Source organism: Triturus cristatus, chromosome 1_1, assembly GCF_964204655.1.
Source record: "Triturus cristatus chromosome 1_1, aTriCri1.1, whole genome shotgun sequence".
NCBI classification, from domain to species: domain Eukaryota; kingdom Metazoa; phylum Chordata; class Amphibia; order Caudata; family Salamandridae; genus Triturus; species Triturus cristatus.
In genome coordinates this window covers 1,038,819,411-1,038,841,554 of record NC_140579.1, presented here as the reverse complement: position 1 = coordinate 1,038,841,554, position 22,144 = coordinate 1,038,819,411, and the positions used below count along the sequence as shown (strand labels likewise).

The following is a 22,144-nucleotide window of genomic DNA, read 5'->3' as shown; positions in this document are numbered from 1 at the left end:
GAAGGAGGAATATCGTGGTTTCCGAATCGTGTCCGCCAGCGCCTTGCCCGGTCGTTCCCCCTCACCATACCGCCTAGCTGTCCAATATCTACCCCGAAAGCGCGCCTCGCGCCGCGCCGCCTCCATGTATTCAGTAAGCACTTCGCTAAATTTGAGCTGGGTGGGGCCATCCGGGCACGCGGTCAACTTCGTCTCCAGGCCCTTCAGCTCACCATCCAGCTTCCACAGTGTGCCCAAAATATCTTTTAGCACCCCTGCTCCCTTAGATGTGCAGTACCCCCTGAGCGTGACCTTGAATGCCTCCCAAACGGTCTCAACCTGCTCGACTGAGCCTTTGTTCCATATGATAAAATCTCCCACCTCCTCCCCTAGCCCGGCCTGAAAAACCGGGTCCAACAAAATAGGAGCATGCAGTCTCCAGCTATTGCGCGGGGGGCCATAATCCACCGAAGTTAGTGTAAGTTTAACTGAAGCGTGATCTGAATAAGTGCGGGCCAAATGCTGCGCCTGTGCTATGGCTGGGCCCAGGCCGCGGGTCACGAAGATATAGTCCAATCGCGCCCAGGATGCTGCCTGAGCCGTGAAATGCGTGCCCTCCAGTTTGTGTGGCTGATGGTGCCGCCATGCATCAAGTAAATGAAAGTACAGAGTGTGTCTTGGAGGATAGCTCGGGCTTTGGTGTAATGATGAGGGGCGGGGTGGGACCTATCAACCCCTGGGTCACATGCGACGTTAAAATCTCCTCCCCAAATGATATGATTTGAGCCTACATCAAGAATCCTAGCCCACAATTCAGAATAAAAGTCTGGGGCGTCCACATTCGGCCCATAGCAGCAAGCCAGGGTGACGGAGTCAGAACCCAGTCTACCCCAAGCCATGCAGTACCTCCCCTGCGCGTCCCAGGTAGCCCCAGCCAGCTGAAATGGTGTGCGTTTCTTTATAAGGATAGCTGTGCCCCGAGCATAGGAGGAGTAAGAGGAAAAAATGTGGTACTCCGCCCATTTACTTGCAAATGTGTTAGGGCTCCGGGGACTAAAATGCGTCTCTTGCAGCATGGCTATATGCACCTGATGCCGGTCTAGGTAGGCCAGGATGTGTCGCTTTTTACGTGCATCTCCCAGCCCTCTGACGTTCCAAGTGATAACATTCAGTTTTTCTGCCTCCCCATCAGTCATATGCATACATATTCAATAATAACCAACAAGGTCCGTGCCCGTTGTTCACAATTCAAAATTGAAAAACGCATAAACTGCAGTATTACATCCTGTGCCATACGCTCAATTCTGCCAGCCACTATCGTGCTCAGTACATGTAAACTCAAACCATCCTGTACTGGGAAAAACAAATGATGCTGATAATTACCCCCTTGAGATCCCTCCACCTCCCACTGAAGCAACCCCAACTTGCCAGAAGTATTCACCCACCCCCCCACCCGCCCCAAAAAATAGTAAAAAAAATTGGAAAAAGAAACAAAAAACCAAAAAAAAACATACAATATAACAAAGACCAACTCACATGGCATAGGCCATGCAGTGTGCCACCGCGGGGGAGTACCCATGGGGAGTCGCCGTAGGCGGCAGCACTACTGCTCCCCGCTCCACCGGTTCGTTACATATGGTGAGAGCCGGACCCTAACGGAGCCGAGAGTGCCCAGCTTGTCGAATAAGGTACTTAGAGTGGCCGGTCAGTCGAACAACAAATGTAATGAGCACCAAATTCCCAACCATCCAGCCATTCCCATTATCACAAAGCCCACAATACAGCCCAAAACGAGCATAATCTGAAACAGGAAATTTGCAGTGAAATAAAGCAATGCAATGGTTACTGTGCGCCGTCATCCGCCCCCGAAGGCGAAGAGTGCGGCGACGTAGCTGCTGCGTCAATATTGCGACCTGTCCATTTCAGATGTTTAAGAAAATCCTCCACTTGTTGTGGCGTAGTAAAGAATCGCTGCTGGCCCTGATAGGTCACACGAAGGCGCACGGGATACATCAGCGCGTAATCGATTTGAGCCAGCCGCAGTTTGTTCTTGACCGTCGTGAACTTGCGACGTTCCTCCTGAACCAGGGGACTGAAATCCGGGTAGATGAAAAATGTGTTGCCCTCATATGTCAGCTGCTTTTTGCTTCCTGCTATTCGTAAAGCGACATCCCGGTCCCTATAATTTAATAGCCGTGCTATAATGGGGCGCGGCGTGCCCCCGGGAGGTGGGCGCGGCCCCAATGTTCGATGCGCGCGCTCAACTATAAACTGACTGGAGAAAGCATCCACTCCGATAGAGGTCTGTAGCATCTTTTCCACATAGTCCTCCATCCTCCCCGTATTAGTGGACTCCAGAATGCCTAAGACGCGAATGTTGTTGCTGCGGCTGCGCGCTTCCAAGTCCTCATTCTTTGTGGCCACCAGCTTCAGCAATTTCTCCATGCGGGTGACCTGCGTGGTGACCCGAGTGGTAGTATCCTCAGTGTCCGAGATGCGTCTCTCTGTCTCTTTTATACGATCTTCGTGGCCGTCTAATTTATGCTCAATGGCGTCGATACACGATGACATCCTGTCCATTATGGTAGCGAACCCCTGCCGGACCTCTTGTAGAATGCTCTGCACATCAGTAGCCACCGCAGTTTCCCCGCGCTGAGCCTCCTCAACATTATCCATCACCTGGCTATCCTGTGGGAGAAAAATAATGAGGCATTTACGCCGGCACCTAGATACACCTTGTAGCTGTGAGAGGCATTAGACAGGGCCACCGTCTCGAAGGTCAACTTAGGTTGCCGGGCATCCGACTTGCCCATGGCGCCGCGATGATGGAACACTCTTAGCCTGACTAACCTCCCCACTGTCAGCGCTGCACTAGGAAGTCGGGATATAGCCCCCGAAATCCAGCGAGGACCAGGTCGAGTTAGGGCGACTCTACAAGAGGAATACTATGACATCCCTCCTCCAGCACGTAGCACCCCAGACCAATCCGGGTCCCCCAGTGCACCAGTAGCCAGCAATCTCAGGTGGGCCGTGGGGGCAATACAGCAATGTCCCAATGATCTCAGCGCCCCGCTGCTCTGACATTCAATAAAGAAGCTATGCTCCTCTCTGTGCACCAGCAACTTCACGGAGAGATTCAGGACGCTCTGTGCTCAGGGCAGCGATCCCTTTTACATCCACCACTGGCAGCCCACACCAGCCCTCCTTCGCCCAGCACTCGCGACCTGCACAGCCCCGATCTTCAGCGCAAGTGCACTTCTGTACCAGCAGTTTATCCTGAGGGGGGTGTGGGACCATAGGCAATTAGCCCTCCTCACACCCCAAGCGCTGCAGGAGGATCCACCTGGATGGTCCGACAGGGCCGCCCGATTCGCCTTACCTATAATCTGCCCTCGAGGCCCCAAGCCACCGCAGCGTCAGAGAGTCCCAAGCAGCAGTCCAAGTATGCCGCAGGCAGAAAGCGCCAGGATCTCACCCCAGCAGGCAGCAACAGGCACTTGGTGCCACGTCCCACCACAGCGCACCGCGGCAAGGCTCTGCAAACTCCGCCGTCCTGTCTCCGCCTCCACTGTGCCCCCAGGGCGGCGCGGCACCACGCAGCCTTCCCTGCCACCGTTTCTTTGTACCTCCGTTATAGGCGCCTCAGACTCCAGCCGGGAAGCAGGCAGTCACCCCCTTCACAGGCGTTACTCACTGAGGCCGGGGAACACCAGCGTCCGTCGCTGCTTTCAGGGCGCGCCCCAGGGCCCAAGCACCCCACGAGGAGCACCGAACCTGCGTGCTCGTGTGGTCCGAGGTGGGGCGCCGCGCCGGTCGTCCCTGCCACCGCGTCGCTGCAACACCACAATGTCCGCCGCAGTCCCCAGCCAGGAATCAGGCAGGCAGCTACTTCACAGACGCCATTCCCATGGGCCGGGAACGCCTGTGCCGATCTCGCCTCTCAAGGCGCGCTCCAGGGCCCAGTTACCTTGTGGGCAGCACCGGCCTTGCGTGCTCTCGCAGACCGAAGAAGGGCACCGCTCCGCTCTGATCGCTATTCCGGCCAAAGCTCCCCAGCGGCACGGTATGCGTGGCGTTGCCCCAAAGTTGCTGTATTTTTCAGCGATTCCTCACAGGCATATGCGCTCCTCACAAACACCGTTTTCGACCTCCACCGATGCCTCCAAGCAGGATAAATTTAAGGATAATAACACTGGGCTGCAGGAGCCTCACAGCAGTGCGGTCATTCTGCGTGTGCACCACCTAGCGCCCCCAAAATTGTAAAAATCCTTATTTAACAATTTTTACGGTGTTGATTTAAAGACAGATTATTCAGGCAAAAGACATTGAAAATGGATTACCATACATATTGTGTTAAAGATTTGTTGCCTCCAAGTATGTGTTATGTATGTGCCTCCTGCAAAGTTAGGGTCTGATTTAGATCTTGGAGGATGGATTACTCCATCACAACGGTGATGGATATCCTGTCTGCCTAAATATAAATCCCATAGGATATAAAGGATTTCTTTTTTTTGGCGGACATATATCCGTCACTATTGTGGCGGAGTAGCCCATCTGCCAAGGTCTAAATCTGGTCCAAAGTTTTCCACCCAGAAATCTTCACTTACCTCGCCCTCGCACAGACACCACGCATCCGCCGCACTGGAGGATGCTCTTTCTCTTACCTCACTGCCAAAGCTTGGAACACACTCTCGCTACACCTCGGCATCTCTCCATCGCTCAACCACTTCAGGAAGGGACTCAAGACCTGGCTCTTTGACTGAGACCTGCAGCACACCGCCTGGATTGTCCCCGGTGTGATAAGTCATGTTATACAAATAGTGATTGATTGATTGAAAACATCTAAATGGCAAAATGTCAGAGCAAGAGAGTCATAAGAGTCGAAGCTCATTTCAAAATACGTGGTTGAAAATAATATTAGAAGTAGTTATAACATGGAAAAATCCTATATGCAAAATATCCAAGTTGCATGTGTTATGGAAACTATACCTTGCTTCGGGGTTGGCTAGAGCTTTAACCATTTCATAAATGCATATAGATGTTGGAAAGTCCAAGTTACTTAGTCCAGAAAAAGACCATGACCAGTGCAACATCCATTTTAACATTAAGCACAAGGATTGTACACAATTTGAGGGCCATATTGATATTTGTCCTATCTTTATGGCAACATATTCTGTGCATTGACGGACAGTATTGTATGTATTCATGGTCCGCCAAGGAATGACCTTTTCCCATGCTGACTAAAGTATGTGTTTTTTCTGTGTCTTGTGTGTTCTTTCAAACCTGTTTGCAAACAGGTGTCCAGAATAAAACTTAATATGTGCCATTGAGCATTTATGTTTGTGAGGGGACCGGTTATTTATTTGCAACACGGGGACTGGGCTTCAACCACACTGAATTCGGAACACAAAACCGTACTAAAATGCATTTTTCAAAATGTTATTTCATTTGAAGTTTAGAACCATATGATGTTATACGATCCAGTTCCCATGCTTGTTCGTCAGAGGTTTGTGAACTTTTTGGAGTATATACATACATTTACATGCACACTAGAACCTTACATTTTGGCTTACCTTTCTGAAATGATTCAATGGATCTTCATTTAACCAAGAAAAAGAACTGAACATAGATGAATCTGCCATGGCATTAACATTTGGTGACCATCTGTTCGGCAGTTTTGAAGTTATGCACACACAAAAAATTGCTAGGAGAAATCCCATTGCATCGGCATGTGAAAAATGATTTTGTGATCCCTTTATACCTTTTGATCTGTTTCCCCAATCTTTGCCACATATGGCGGTAATTTAGATATCCTACTATGCATTTTTTTCTCGTAAGGGTGCCCAAGTTATTAAGGGTGCAAAAATCAGATTTCCTATGGAATTTAGCAACAATCTGGATTAGATAGGGACTACAGAGGCATGACTGCATCTCTGTTATATATAAACGTGTACAGACGCTTTCAAGTATGTCGGTCATTGTTAAGCAAAATAAAGTATGACTTTAGTGAAGATTAGCACTCCATTCCAGTCAATTCAGCATGTATGTGTGAGTAATGATTACAGTGTTGCTTTGGTGGTGGAACATTTAATTTAAACATGTTTCTTGTAGTATCCTACAAGTAAAAGACACTTTAATCAATACCAATGCATGCTTCAATTTCATGCTGTTTTTATATGTCAGCCATATTAACCCATTTCCACTAAGCATAATTTGGACAGTGTATTAAATCAAAGATGTCATGCCAGCCACTTCCTTGCCCCTAAGAACAAGACATTTTCTGCAGTGGAAATGATTAAAGGAAACCTCTCAAATATGCATCAGTTTGTTCATTTAGAATGTAATAGCTTGACGGAATTAGCCCAATTAGGATTACATTTCTTTGAACGATAGACTCCAATTGCATCACTTAATTTGCTACAGTAGGGCAATGAGTGTAATAGTATGGTCTCATTGTGGAGCAGATACTTTGGAATTGACTGCAGTGTTATACGGTAGCACAGCCACTATGACATACTTATGACAGAACATAGTTCTCCTATGCCCCAGCTCTGCTGCCTCTCTGCAAACGTCCACTATACCTCCCACCACTCTTTGCTGCTACCTTTGCCTTCTTTTTTACTCTAGAATCCAGGACCTACCCACGGCTTCCTCATGGTTTTCTTCTCCCACAGTGTCATCATATTCACCGCTACACACCTGCCTATCCTGTGGAACCCTTCTTATCCAGATCCACATTCTTTGGATTATTCATGTATCTTAAGCTGTGGCCAATTGTAGCATCAACCCTTCAGCATTGGCCCTTACCTGGTCTTCATAAATGTGAGAAACCATTAATGATTGCACTGGCTGTTCTCCAACGCTTCTTCTGCTCAGCTGGGTGTGATGTTTAGGCTGCATCTGTTATGCCCAATTTGCCTTTTTCAATACTCATGGAAGTGTTTTGTGCTTGTCCAACACCTTCACTGAACTTGATCCCACCAAGGTGGAAGCAAAAAGGGCCAAAATGAAGGGATTCCCGAGGGCCTCCTTGTGGAAGCAATTGTAAATTCTGTTTATGTTATTGCAGCACACAAATAAACTGTGTTCATACTGAAACAAGTATTCCCATTAATTGTTGCTTCTTCCAGTGCTATTAAACATCACTGTTTTAACTATATTTTATACAATGTTATATCAGATTGATGACAAGAAATGCAAGTTGATTATTAAAGTATGTGGACTTAAATTAGATCAATGTAGTATAAAATATCATATAAAACTGAAGAGCGTCTGGTGCTTAGAAAACACGAATCTTCTTGAAAATATTAAACATTTTAAGACTACTTTTCAGTGATGTGTGGTTCCAGTGTTGTTGAGTTATTGTTTGGGATTAGGGAGCTTTCCTGTCATCACATATTTAAATGCACAGCAGTACTTTTGAGCTATGACAACAACCTGATAACCTTTCTATAGAATTCACACTTTATTGCGTCCAAGCGGCTTTTCAGTCAAATTCTTAGCTGCAGCTTTGGACTCCTTCGCCTTCCAGAGGTCGCTTAGGCAAGCTTGTGTCAGTCTTTCCAGGTAAATAATATAACACATTATTTCGTAATTGGATACCTTGATGAGTGTCTTTGTGCCATATTTGTTCATCGAAGATATTTACTATTTTCATTGGGATTTGGTTACATAGTCGTTCTTTCTGCTGGTCAAAATAAATGATCTTATCAGTGGTCGAAGTGGGGAAAAAAAAGTAGGGGAACTGTGGGCGGAGAATCAGAGGGCGGGAAAACTTGAGGATTGGATCAGTGGGTGGAGCTGGAGGTGTGGACAGGATGCGCAAAACATCCCAATTTTTAGTATTTGTTTGGCATTTCACTGACCAGTTACAGCTTATTATGTTATGTAATACAACCAATGCATACACATGATTATTTAACGATTAATTTGAGTTATTGACAATAAAATAAATTCACAAAGTGGAATATGCTTCTAATCACAGAATGTCCCAAATATGCTTAAAAGTGGAAGCACAAGCCATTTGTTTCTGAGCCATTGAGTTTCTGTCAGCAATATACACAGAGACAATCAATTTTAAATGTGTAGATCACAGTATAGGAAATGTTACATAAGACAAAGGACTACACGGTGTAGGAGTCACATGACAACCATACTAGTAGGCAGTATAGTTTAATAGCGATTGATCTAGAGAAACACAAACTCAGATTTTAAAACTTAATACCATGATTGGGGGTTCTCTTTAATAATCATAATTGATTTCGATCTAAATGAACCTTTTTTGCAACATTAGGATAATCAAAGGCTTAGGGAAAAAACCATAACACTCTTGTTTACCTTGCAGTTTGTATGCAGCTCTTAGATGAAAGTTAATTGCTCACTGTTCTTTGTTACGATTTTAACTTATAAACTGCAAGTAACAAAAGGATCTCACTGACAAAAGCAGCAGTTACCCACTGACCTATTTACATTATGTGCACTTTGTGATGGGCATGGTACAGTTTCTTTGCAGCAGGCACATTAACCCTCTGCGCTAACTTTCCATGAGTCAGAACTTCCACTAGACAAAACTCCGATCTCACTCTAGGAAGAAGTTTATTCACTGGAGTTATCATGACATTTTTATGATTGCCGAAAATTGCTGGAGGCCAGGAAGGAGGCAGCAAGTGCTTTTAAAACCATAATATGCGACGCCCCCACTTAAGTTAGTGCCCGCTGCAGTCACACCGGCCGCACCGCCCTAGAGCCAGCTCTTCTCAGGGGTCCTTTGACCTCAGTGACAGAGTCACTGTTGCTCTAGGGTCTGCTACTTCGTAAGCCTGCCCGCAAGACTGGAGGTGAACTTCAGTATGGACTGTGGTGGCCAAGCCTTCAAGGTGAACCCACACTTGCCACTGCTAGGGTCCACCTGCTGGTGCTAAGACACCAGGGCTTTTCCGGTTTTGCGGGGCCTTCTAAATTCTAGCATGGGAATGTGCTCCCTCAGGAGAGTAGTCTGGGGGACTGGTCATGAAGGCTGAACCTGGTTGTCCAGTTCTTAATTTGGCAGCTCTGACCACAGTGCTACATCCACTCCGTCACTAAACACCATACTGCCCCACTGAGAGTAATTCACACTGCCTTCAGCTACAATCCAATTTGACCTGCTATAAACAACTGGATGCGACTCAATTCAAATTACGCACTAGGCAAGAGCAATATGCTGTCTAAAAGAAAAAGTAACAACATCCTGGAAAAAACAAACACTCATAGGGAATGCAAAATTAAATAAAGCATGTGAAATGTAAGCAGGAACAACATGGTGAACGTAATGCTTTTACAGTCATTATTCAGAAATCAAGGAGTATTTTAGCCTGAAAAGTTAAGGGCATGACGACAGGGCCCAGAAAGGACCCATTTCAATGTCCACTGCTTAAATCACTACAAAACGTAATCAGTATGGTTGAAAAAAGACATAATTTGTGAACACAAAGCCGCCGTACTCATTTTGTTTTCCAATCCACCCATTAACCAGGTATTGCAGTACCTTCAGCTTTGGTGCACTTCCCCACTGGGGGAAAACAATGCTGTTCAAAGAAAGACAAGAAAACAAAAGTAATGCTTCACTGGCAAACTCTGTCAAGTGATGCTAATGTGTTTGGGTGTGAATAAATCAATCTGGCCGCTTTAAGAACACTCTGTCTTCCTTTATTTAGTTATTTATTTTTCATATTTTGAACCTTTTTATTTCCGAGGCTGCACTTTGGAATAGAAAAACTGCATTTCCAGCAAAAGTGGTTTTCTTTGTTGCATCCATTTCACAGGGGAACAAATGAATGACAGGAAGAAAGAGAGGGTGAGAACCATTTCTTGAGTCACGGTTTTTGGTAAGTGAGGAGGAATTAAACAGAAAGAGAGGGAATAAGAGTAAGAAAGAGAGGGGAGGGAGGCAGCTGCCAGCGGCAGAGAAGTAGCGGACACTGTCCTTGTCTTGTCTGGGCAGGAAGCAAGAGACGGAGACCTTTTCCTTCCCTGCTCCCTGCCCGTCCCCGAACAGCCACTAATGCCGAGCCTTCTCTGCAGGCCTTGGATGTTTCTGACGTCCAGGGACGCATGTTCAAAATAAAAAAGTAGGGGAACGGAATCTATAGAATTGAAGAAGTAGGGGCACGCCGTGCCCTGCCGATCCCGCCCATTTCGACCACTGGATCTTATTCACCTATTCCTTTACACCTCGACAAATGTGTCTGGAAAGCTTGTAAAATGAATCCGTGGAGCTTCAGTCCTTGTGTGCCAAACTAAAACCTGCAGAAAGACAAAGAATAAATGAACACATAGATTGGAAAGCTAGAAAAAACAGACACCGGTTAGGAGAAAATTCCTATTAAAAACAATACAGCAATGTGGATCGATGTATTTCTTGCCTACTTGATGTGAAGATATACATTTTTGCCACCTGACGGATGAAACTATCTTTCAGTCAATCTTCTGCAAGCTCCAGGTCTGAAATATTACTCATGGTCATTTAGAATATCTGGAATTCCAGCTGAACAATCAGAATAGCTGTGCTTTTGCAGAGGATATGGCTTTGTACTGACATGTGTCTGGTGGGAATTTAATTTGAGGAATTGGCATATGTCTTCCACTGGACTCAGTTGTAAAATATTGATCGTTGGTCATGTACTGATACACCCGACTAGATATGATCAATGAACATTCAAGGGAAATTTTTCTAGTAAGTAAAATCTAAACCAAACAGACACCACATAAAATTGGGATTTAAACTGGGTTTGGCAAAACCCTTAATTGGTTGGAACTGCATCCTGTTCGTGAAGTACATATGTTAAGCCTGACAAATCCTGTTTGGAGGGTCCCAGCAATTTGTGGGCCCCAATTGTGACACCTAGGGACCGTCACTTCTAATTTCCTGGGGCTCCTATACTTTCAAACCAGGGACCAGGTATCCCTGTTAGCGATTCTGATCAGTCCTTATTCAGGTTATGAGGGTTTGAAACTCAAAACTCAACAAATAACAATCAATAATTCCAATTCCAATGTCATTTTAAAAAGAAAACGTACTTTAATACATGCAACACTAAATACTACGTATACACTTAGAACTGTAAAGCAGGTGCAACAACCAATGGGAAAACCTTCTAAAGGGACTCAAACTACAGGGGGTATAAGGAACAGTCATATATTTCCACGACCCCCCTAGAGTCTAGAACCCGTAGATCTGAGGCACCTTCAATGGTGTGTAACTGCAGACCCTAATGCCTAGTTCCACTATATGCCTATATAAACCTATGGAAGCTCATTTGGCATGCAATTATAAAATGCGATGCCTTCTGGCTTCGACAAAGGATGCTCAAACTACTTTCAGCTATACGAACATAGCCATTTCACTGTGCATAGAGACTTTATTACAGTTTCACAAACATGTTTCTATGTTGCTTTTCAATACTGAAAAGCCATACCGGTTGACTTCAAAACAATTTCAGTATGAAACCTTAAACAGTGAACATGCAAACTATATTTCTGATGGATACTTCTAACTGCAGCTTCTTCCCCTCAATAAAACTCCCCAGATGCTTGATTGGATCCGGAAATGTTTTCCAGTAATGCTGTTGCATGCTGGTAGGTGGCACTGTGTGGCTCTGAACTGGCTCTGTGCCACCCTGTGATGTAGTGAAGCCGCATAGAATAGCCATCCATGCAATGATGTCAGTTACTTTTTGTTGGCACCCTCTGACTCAGAACCAGAGCTGCGCTCCTAAAATCATCGGCCTACTGACAGTAGTCAAACCATGTCATGATTACAAAACATAGATTTCAGTCACAAACCCACATCAGGTGCGTCTCTGGTGTTTTAGCTCGGACATGATCAAAATCATGTGATAATTCTTCCTCATTCACCTGAAGGTGATGTGTTATTGAAAAGCAAAGTTGTACATTGCCAAACAGGAGGAACCATACCCATGCATAGAGAATGAACAGCAGCAGTTGACTGCATTTGACCTGCTGCCCGAGGTGGTGGATGTCATCCTCTCTGACAGAAGCCCTTCCACAAAGTCCATTTATGCTGGGCGCAGGAGCAGTTCGGTAGCCTAGTGTTGTAGCCATAAGATTGACCCTTTACAAGCTAAACTTTAAAAAATATATATATATATTTTGCTTTTTGCCCTTCAAGGCCTTTCAATGGGCACTATTAAAAGATATTATTATGAATGTATGTATATGATATTTCTATAACATGAACCTAGTCAAACGGCAGAGGTCCACTGTATAGGATCAAAGACAAGTATAAAGTCAACGAAAGATAGGAGAGGTAGCATGCTATGAATGATAATTGCTATGTGATGTAGGGTTCTTTTAGGAGGTAGGTCTAACTCTTTTTCAAATTGGAGCAGCGTTTGGTTGAGCCTGAAGGATACAGTGATGTTGTTACTGATCATGGGTGCATCGATGAAAAAGGCCTGCTGTCTTTTTTTCTTTATTACACTTCTTAGTCTGCCGTCTGATCGCACCTGCGGGTGTGCTAGGGTTGGTAAGCATGTCTGCAAAATAAGCAGCTGCAGCTGGTTTTGAATATATTGTGGGCTGGCAATGGGAGCTATTGGGGGTCCATTAGGATGTGGGTGACATGATCATATTTCGTAAGGTCCTGAATGATACATGCTGCCCCTTAGGTTTGCCAGTGAGAAGTCTAAGAGGCCATTGAGCTCCATAGCTAAGGGCTTCAAAAGCAGTTCTGAAGTTGCTTTCTGGAAGAAACAGTTTGACTTTCTTTAGAAGAGAGAGCTGATACCTGGCTGTCTTTGGTCATCTGTTCCTTGAGGGTGAGGTTTGTGAATCGAAGTAACTTGGCATTCAATGAAAGTTGAGGTTTGAAGCCATCAATGTTTGTTATTAAGCTAGGTTGGTATTGTTGCTTGTTTGTTGTTCATGGCAAATGACAGGAATTCTTTCTAGGTTGAGGTAAGGGTCAGGTAGGTGCTGGACATCCAGATCTGAATGATGTGAAGGCATTTTTTCAAGCTTTGAATGTCTGAGACTGAAAAGGCTTTCAAGTACAGTTGTGTATAATCGGCATATTGGTGAATCTTGATGCTCTTATTTGCAAGTTCACCACCAAGTGGCTCCATGTAAAGTTTTATGATGGCCGGACACCACATGGAATCCTGGAGGACTCCTGAGATGATAAGGATCTTTTGGGACCTTGAGTTGCCCATGTGAACAAACTTGCAACGGTTTGAAAGGTCGGAGGAGGACCAGCGAAGGACATTGTCTGCAAATCCTATTTAAGACATCAGCGTGCATATTAGGGTGAATGGTCGACTAGGTCAAAGGAATGTGAGAGCTCCAGCAATATCATGAAGCAGCGGTTGTCTTCATCTTTAGTCAAGAGGACATTGTCAATTTTGTGTAAGGTAGGAATCTCTGTGTTTCAGTATGATTTGACACCAGACTGTTAGTCATGTAAGAGGTGGTTAGTATGTTATGTAATCTTGGAGCTGACCATAGACCGCATTTCAAGTGATCTTGGTGATGAATGGTAGGTGAAGTCAGTGGGTTCTTGGGTAGGTTTCTTTAGGAGAGCAAATATCTGAGCTGTTTTGAGGGCTGCCTGAAAAATACCTTGAGTGAGGGAGGCATTGACACTGATAAGAAGGGGTGAGAGTGACCCCAAAGAGAGCATTGATGAAAGACTAGGGTAAGACTTCATTTTCGTACAAAGTTGCTTTGAGGTACTTGAATATGTTGATGATATCTGCGAGTTATAGCAATTTAAAGGCTTACTAGTGTGGGGTCCTGTGGGGAGGAGTTAGCTTGAGAGATGAAGCAGGCATGGTGTTATTGATATGCTGTCAGACCTCCTGTTTTTTATCACTGAAGAAGAGGTGATGGCATTGCATTTTTTTGTGGCGGGAGGAATAGGCAAGTCTGACATGGGGTTGAAGCAGTGCTTGATTGTCTTGAAAAGCGTTCTGCCTTTGTTGATGGCTTCATTGGTGGAGGTGGAATAGTATGTTGCTTTGGCTGATGTGATGAGCTGTCAGTGTGTTGCGCAGAGGGACTCCAGTATCATGAGGTCACAAGGAGCTCTGTTTTTCATCCATTTTGTTTCCTATCTGTGGGTGGATTGTTTGCTGCTGGCAAAATAAAGTGGTGGGCAGCAAAGGGACAAATAATTTAAAAAAACACACTTACCCGCTTCTCTCGCTGCTACTCCGTCTGCTGGCTGCCTAGGTGCTCCTTTCTTCTGGAAGTTCCCTGGCCAGCACAGGCTACCCACCCAATCCAGATGCTGTTCTCATGCTGTGAGAGCAGCGCCTTCGTTGGTCTGAGCGGCCTGGTTAGGCGCTCACGAAGGGACTGGGAGCCTGTGCCATTTCTCCACCCAGTTGCGCAATACAGCTGGGTGGAGAAATTCCTAGTGCGCATGTCTGTGTGGCCAGCGTAAGCTGGCCGGCCAAACTGACTTGTGAACTTACAAGTGCCCTCCACTCCTCCTCCCAGTCCCTGGCCTGTGAACAAAGGAATGCCTGGCCCGCCCGCTCTAGACTCGGCAGCATCAGCTACCAGTGAAAAATAAAAGGATAATACAATTGTTTTATTATTGTTTTATTTTCTATTCTGCAGTGGGGGGACGCTCCTCCCCCCCTGCGGAGGAGCCATTGCTGATAGTGAAATCAACCAATGGCTGAAGTATGGTGATGCATTACTCCTTAATGCATGCTTGCGTGCATTGGAGAAAAATGTGAATGACACACTTCAGACAAATGAATAAAGTGTAGCTGAAAACCCCTATATGTAACTATGGGCCTCATGTAGGTAGCGAAATACCGGTCGGTAACGGCCGATTTTCGGTAAATATGCCGTTACCGACCGGTATTCAGACAAGTGAGATGTAGGAGTCCAAAAACCACTTTTCGGTAAATATGAGGCGGTAAATACCGATTCATAGTTACCGAATTCCAAAATACCGATTCATGTTTACCGAATACATAATTAACGAATCGGTAAATATGAAGTGGTAAATATGAAGTGGTAAAAATTTAAAATGACATGTAGGAGCAGGCGGTAATTAAGAAATCCAGGAAAATCGGTAAATAAGAGTCGGTAATTAACACGGATTGAAAGCAGGTGGTAACCATCAACAATGCACATAAGCAATCCCAAAATGCAACAGCGTGGACAACATGGCCGCCATGTACGTCATTGCAAGGCGCCTACGTCTACAGGCAGCAGGACTGAGGGTGTGGCGACGGGAGGAACAAATCTACAGACAGCGCATCACACTATTACAGCTGACTGATGCAGAGATACATGAGAGGTACAGGCTACACCCCGAAACCATCATGGACCTGATAAGGGACCTGCACCCACTCCTGGACCAGCCAACAAGAAGGGCGCACGCCATACCACCACATGTGCAGGTGCTCTGCAGCCTACATCTACTGGCATCCGGCAGTTATCAGGTGGTGATAGCTGCGGTGGGTGGTGTATCCCAGAGTTGCCTGTCCCGTTTCTTCAGGAAGTTCCTGGATGCCATGATGCAGAGAATGCACCACTACATAAGCTTCCCAAACACACAGGCTGCACTGCAGAAAACAAAAACAGACTTTTATCACATGGCACAGTTCCCCCATGTCATCGGCTGTATTGATGGTACACACATCCCAATCTGTCCACCAGCTGACACAGAGCACATCTACAGGAACAGGAAGTCCACCCACTCCATCAATGTGCAGGTGATCTGTGATGCAGGGAACATCATCACAGATATTGTTGCAAAGTTTCCTGGGAGCACCCACGACTCATACATCTTCCAGAATAGTGGGATCTACACACGACTGAGTGCCGGCGAATTCGGAGAGGGATACCTGCTGGGTAAGTAACAGTGACGCCCCTTGAAACCTGCAAATCAGAGTGTATAGAGGCATGTAACTGATGGTTCCCTCTTACTCATCCAGGCGACAGTGCATATGCATGCCGTTCATTCATCCTCACTCCCTACCTACACCCAGCAACCCAGAGTGAGAGACGATACAACGTGGCCCACAAAACAACACGCAATGTGGTGGAGCGCACGTTTGGACTACTGAAGAGCAGGTTCCGCTGCCTCCACAAGAGCGGAGGCGCACGCCAGTACAAACCCATCACCTGCTGCAAGATTATTGCCACTTGTGCAATGCTGCACAACCTTGCCACGAAAAAAGGTACAGATGTGGAACTAACATATGTTGAGGACAACGAGGATGAGTCAGGCCAGCCAGAGGGCAGCGCAGCTAGAGTGCCAACTGCAATCGATGGGAGAGAGAGACGGGCAGAGATCACATGCAACTATTTCTGAGTAAGTGAGGGGACACAGCGAGTTGTGAGAAGTCATGACGTAGTTTAATGTGGCACCACGCCATGAACACATGAACAGGCCAATCTGGCAATATACCATCTATACAAGGAGTATGTCCAGGGTTACGTCACCCAATGGGAAGTGGCTAAGCAGGGCCACATCAATGTTTGCGCATACGCGCTGCAGTGGTGGATTGCACGGCCTGTGCATCCTCACTAGAGCCAACCCCAAGCCGCCTGCTGCTCCTGCGTGCTTCTGGGACGGGGGGTGTGATGCTGCTGCTGGTGTCGATGCGCTCCGCAGCATCCCCTGCAGCAGTTGTCGACGCCTGACTACTCAATAGCACCCCTAGTGCACTTGTCACCTGCACCATCCCCCGAGACAGGTCGCTGCAGCACTGTGTTAGGCCCTCCTGCATCGTCACAGAGCGCCGGCAAAGTAGGGAAGTCGCAGTTGCCAGACGGTTGAGTGCCCTGCTGGTAGTGTCCCTTCTCTGGCGTTCCCGGCGCCGTGCTTCGATGTCAGCATCTAATTTGCTGCACAACTGCTGGATTGACTGGGACATGTCCCGAATGCCCGCAGCCATGCCGCCAATGTTTGTGTCCATGTTGACTAAGCTTGTCTTCATCACCCGCATGTGCCTCTGGACTGACATAACTGCCTTTGATTGCAGGCGCTGTTGCTTCAACATTTGGCCCTCGAGCCCCAAGAAGACACCATGGCCGTCAGTGGGTGCTGGTGGACTCTGGACACGCGACCTGCGGCGCCCTCTTGCTCCCGTCTGTGCTGCCTGTGAGGTGTGGGGCACAGTGGGATGGCTCCCTTCCTGGTGCCCGGTGCGGTCTTCTGGGCCCATGCTGTCGTCTGACGAGGTGTCGAAGGCCCGTAGCCTGGCTGCTGGACGCCTCCTCATTCTCACACCTGCAAGCGGAGATGTGGCCGGTGATTCGAACATGAGTGGCGATGCTGGCTGTGGTTGTGGTGATGCTGGCTCTCGGTGAGGTGATGCTGGCTCTGTGTGCGGCGAGGCTGGCTGTGTTGGTGGTGCGGCTGCCAGTGGGCCTGCTCCCTGGTCTGAACTCGTGCTGGCTAGAGGTGATTTTTGTGGCAGGTGTGCCGTCTCCCCTGCAGCATGCCCTGTACTGCATGATGTCACATCTGTGGACAGAAAAACAACATTGGCTCAGTGTCCCCGAAGGGCTGCATTGCAAGCGTCACAATAAATCATTTCACATTCCAATCTGTCCTCTGTCTCCTTGTGCCTCGAGTGCGTGACATGCCCTGTTGCCCTGTGACATTTACGTCATGGTTAGTGTTGCCCTGACTACATCTCCCGGAATGCATTGCCTGTCTGCACTGACACGTGTGGACTGCAGTGTGATTCTCGTTTCACAATGGGGGATGTGGGATAGGGGTAGGGGGGGCTACATTGCTGTGCTTTCGTCTTACCTTGGTGTGTTGCGGCTCTGGCAGAGCTGTCGGCGTCCCCAAGACCCACGACGCTCTCTTGCTCGATTGTGGCCGCCACCAGCTCCTCCAGTTCGGTGAGGGCAGGTGCCCTGTTGGTTCCACCTCCGGTCTGGCTGGCCTCCTTCTGGATGTCGCCCATCTTCCTCTTGGTCACAATCCTCAGGTCATACCAGCGCTTTTTGAGGACCTCAATGTCCCTGTGGGTCACTCCCACAGCATTGACCTGCGCCTGGATGGCCAGCCATATGTTGCGCTTTTCAGCCTCAGGCACTTGCAGGGATTGCCTCCCAAACAGCTTCTGGTGCTGCTTCACCACCTCCTCCACCAGCACCTGGAGTTCCTTGGGGCTGAATTTGAGCTTCCTCCTCCTTTCCCCTCCGTCTTTCTGTGTTCTCTGGCTGGACATGCTGTTCGTTTCCCGCTCGCACATGCAACTGCTCCCTGCCTCTCCTCTGCACTCCAAGCCTCTCCAGGGTCGGCTAATTATGTACACCTGCCTGGGTGTGGCCACGTCGGCTAATTGTGTACACCTGCCTGGGTGTGGGCAGTTCCTGGTTGGGTGGGCTGTCGTTGCACAGGATTAGCTGTTTCGTCAAGTCATGTGATGTTATTTACCGAATCCGTACATACCGATTCGGTATTTTCCGATTCGGTGGATACCACCTCGGTATTTTCCGAATCGGTAGATACCACCTCGGTATTTTCCGAATCGGTAATTATCACCTCGGTATTTACCGATTCGGTGAATTCCGATTCGTATTTACCGAATGTTACCGAATCGGTAACTGTTACCGAATTTTTACCTACATATAACTTACCGATTCTAATTTACCGATTCGGTACGGCTCGGTATTTAAGAACCGGTAAAATTTATTTACCTACATGAGGCCCTATGTCATGTACATAATTGTAATAATATCAAAAGGTGTTGGCTAACACAGACCTAAAGAAGTTGTTCAGCTGGATGTCAGCCTCTTGCCTTTGGGAAAGAAAGAAGGACAGGAAGAAAAGAAAGCAGGAAAGAAAGAAGGAAACAAGGAAAGGGTGAAGTCAAGAAAGAAAGAAAGAAGGTAAGGAAGAAGGCAAAAAGGCCGGAGAGAAAGCAAGAAAGAAGGAAAAAAAGAGGAAGACAGGAAAGAGGGAAAGAAAGAACGCAAGAACAAAATATGGAAAGAAAGGAGAGCACAAAAGAAAGAAAGAAAGCAAAGAAAGAAGGATAGAAAGAAATAGGCAAGAAATCAGGATAGAAAGACAGAAAGTAAGAAAGGAATGAAGAAATAAGAGCAAGAAAGGACTGAAAGAGTAAATACAGGAGAGACAGATAGGGAAAGAAAGAGAAAAAGAAAGAATGGAAGAAATACAAGCGAGAAAGAAGGAATGACAACAAGAAATGAGTAAACAATGAATAAAAGGAACAAAAAAGAAGGAAAACGTTTGCATGAAAGAAATAAAAAAGGAAAGAAAGCGAAAAAGAAAGAAAGAAGGAACGAAGGACTGCAATGATGAAAGAAAAAGCGAAAGTAGGAAGGAACAAAGAAAGGAAAGCAAGAAAGATTTGATTAAATAATAAGGGAAAGCTAGAAAGAAGAATGAAAGAAGAAAGGAAAGCATGAAAGAAGGAATGAAATAATGAATTTGCAAGAATGAAGGCAAGAAGGAAGGAAATAAAAAAGAAAGGAAGAAAAGAATGAAAGAAAGAAAAAAGAAGGAAAGATAAAAGTTGAGATGTAACGAGGAATGAAAGAAAGAAAGCAAGAAAGAAGGAAATAAAAAAACAAAGACTAAAGGAAGAAGGAAAGAAAGAAGGAAGTAAAAAAGTGTTACAAATGCAGTAAATTAGGTGCGATAAAGGCTGGTTTTCTTCCTGGGCAAAGTTTTTTAAAGGACTATTGGTGAAATTGAGTCAAGAATAAACGTGTCCTGATAAATTGTCCACTTATGAATTCAGAGGTATAATATTGATGCTCTGAATAACTTTATACAGAACTGTTTCAAATGGACGCATTCTGTTATGCTGTGAAATACCAGCAGTCAGACAGTAAACAGAGGACACTGCAAATAGGAATTTAAAACAGCATTGGCAAGAGACAGGAACTGAAAAAGAATGGAATGTGGCCTGTGCTCACATCTGGTATAGCGTCCTGCTGTCACATCAGACTCTAAACACAAAGGCAACATCTAGGTAATAAATTAAAATAAACATTGGTACACAAGGGAATTAGCTTGTGTGCGGATGTGTTCCTTGTGAAAGAACAAAATTCAATCAAAGGGAAGTTCTCTTGTGACTGAAGTGGAATGACGCTCTGCCCCATATTATATGCTGTGGTGGGCGGAAGGAAACCTAAATAGCACACCAACAGAGGAATGGATGAAAAAAACTGTCTAAAAGCCTCTTCAAATAAGTATTTAGCAAATAAATGCATTTTAAAGTCAAAAGGCATTGGCTAACGGGAGACCTAATGAACAATCCATAACAACCTCCAAAAACATGCAGAACTAGGCCTCAAACCAGGTCACAGAACTCTTTCCATCGATCCTACATGCTCAAAGTCCCCAAGCAAACAAATATATTACAACTATATTCATTCACAAAGGAATCCAAAAACATAATCTAAGGAAGGATACAACACTTTATCAATGTTGAACTGCTGCGAAGATTGAACAACTTTTATTAAAGCATACTTCAGCGGCTAAATCATAACGTAGCTGTTATCTATACAAGTTGTGCACTTTATTTTTAGTTATGTCTTATGCTTGCATTGCGGGCCAATTGTCAATAAATGTAAATTTGTATTATGAATATTTGGATTACTGTGACTTAACAGGACATAACCAATTCCCTAGGATTCACCAAAGCGAGCCAAGACATGACAACCACCCAAAATGAGGTAGGGCATGCTAGCTGTGTTCAGCCTGCTTGCATTTTCTAATAATGATTACCGGTCATATCCTTTTACTGTAAAAGGTCAGCAAGATGGGATCACGAGCCCAGAAATCAGCCAGACTAGCCCGAGCCATTTCAATCTTTCTTGATGTGGTATGGAGAAGTTTGATTTTTCCTGGCTGGCTGGGCATAACATTTTTCTTTAATCATTTAATGTGATAATGGCAGATTGCAGGCCATAACTTCACAATTGTAAAGGTCAGCTGGACAGAACCAATTCCCTAGGATTCAGCACGACTAGCCAGAGACACTGCTAGCCTTAATGTGGTAGCACATGCTGGCAGGACTCACTGACTTGCATCTTTTAATGCTGATAAAGGTAGATTGCTGGTCATGTGTCTGCATTGTCAAGAGCCAGCAGACTAGGTCTATGCACCAAGGATTCAATAACACAAGTGTGAGAGTATTTTTAATTAATATAAAATAATTTGTAAAAATCTTTGACTCAAAAGATTGTCAATCTTTGGAGAATCCTGGAGTTGTTTAGATTAACGCTGATGTACCTGGTTAGTCTTGTCAGGAGTTGAATTACGTGGACGTTAATAGGGATTCGCTTTATAAATTGTCTTAGTTGGAATGTGTTGTCTTGTCATGTGTGATTTGGAGTGAAATCATTTGTTTTGCGTGTGCTGCAGAGCATTATGCCAACGGTATTTTGTTTTGTGCATATGTCAAAAACTGTCTTGCACTGTAATATGTTGCACAAATTGATAAAGCTGTTTAACTAGTACTTTTGTCATGATGACATATTGTGATCATGTAGTTATGTATAAGTGTTACAGAGTTATGGAAATCCAAAAGCTTGAAATAATATTATAAGGTTATCTGCTGAATAAAGGCATGTGGCACCTAGCCTGGTTATAGGTTAAAGTTTTATGAAATCTTTAATAATTTAGTTTCATATGACCATTAATATTAAGTAGTGGTGTTTATTTTTTAGAAAAGGATAGATTTTCGTGCCCTAAGGGTAGGTTGCCATTGGTCGAAGGCCTATCTTGGTGTGATTGTGTGCACCTTTTGGTACATGCTGTTCCCTTCTGCAGTGAGCTTGATTTTCTGCCCTGTACCCCGGTCAACAGACGGAGGTTTATTTATTTTGATTATCAAGGTTACCTATTGGGTTTCAGGTCTTGATGTTAAATCATATTGTGATTAGTATAACCTGTAATGTAAAGCTAAATTAAGATTACACTTTTGAATAAATCTGCGATTCCTACCTGTGAACGCCCGACTTTGCCCCAGTCTGTACCCTAGCCATGAGATGCTCCTTAACTCAGTTATGCCCAGATGCCTGTGGCTTAAAGAATGGAATAAAATGACTGCTGATGAAAAAATATGATAATATTCTATGAATGGTACACTTGCAGTAAAAAATATTGAGGAATTTGAGGCAAGTCATGTTTGAGACGAAGCCG

General features: G+C 45.4%; 1 protein-coding gene across 1 annotated transcript in view; it reads right to left on the bottom strand.

The window, feature by feature from the left end:
* Window positions 1–9,670: 9,670 nt before the first annotated feature.
* The window catches only part of LOC146871493 (galactosylgalactosylxylosylprotein 3-beta-glucuronosyltransferase 1-like), a gene marked incomplete at its 5' end in the record, with an annotated part of 689,458 nt that continues 676,984 nt past the window's right edge, over window positions 9,671–22,144 (bottom strand). The window contains one exon of the mRNA XM_085647092.1: window positions 9,671–10,263. Within this exon, the coding sequence (XP_085503218.1) occupies window positions 10,257–10,263 (7 nt within the window). The remainder of the gene's footprint in view (window positions 10,264–22,144) is intronic.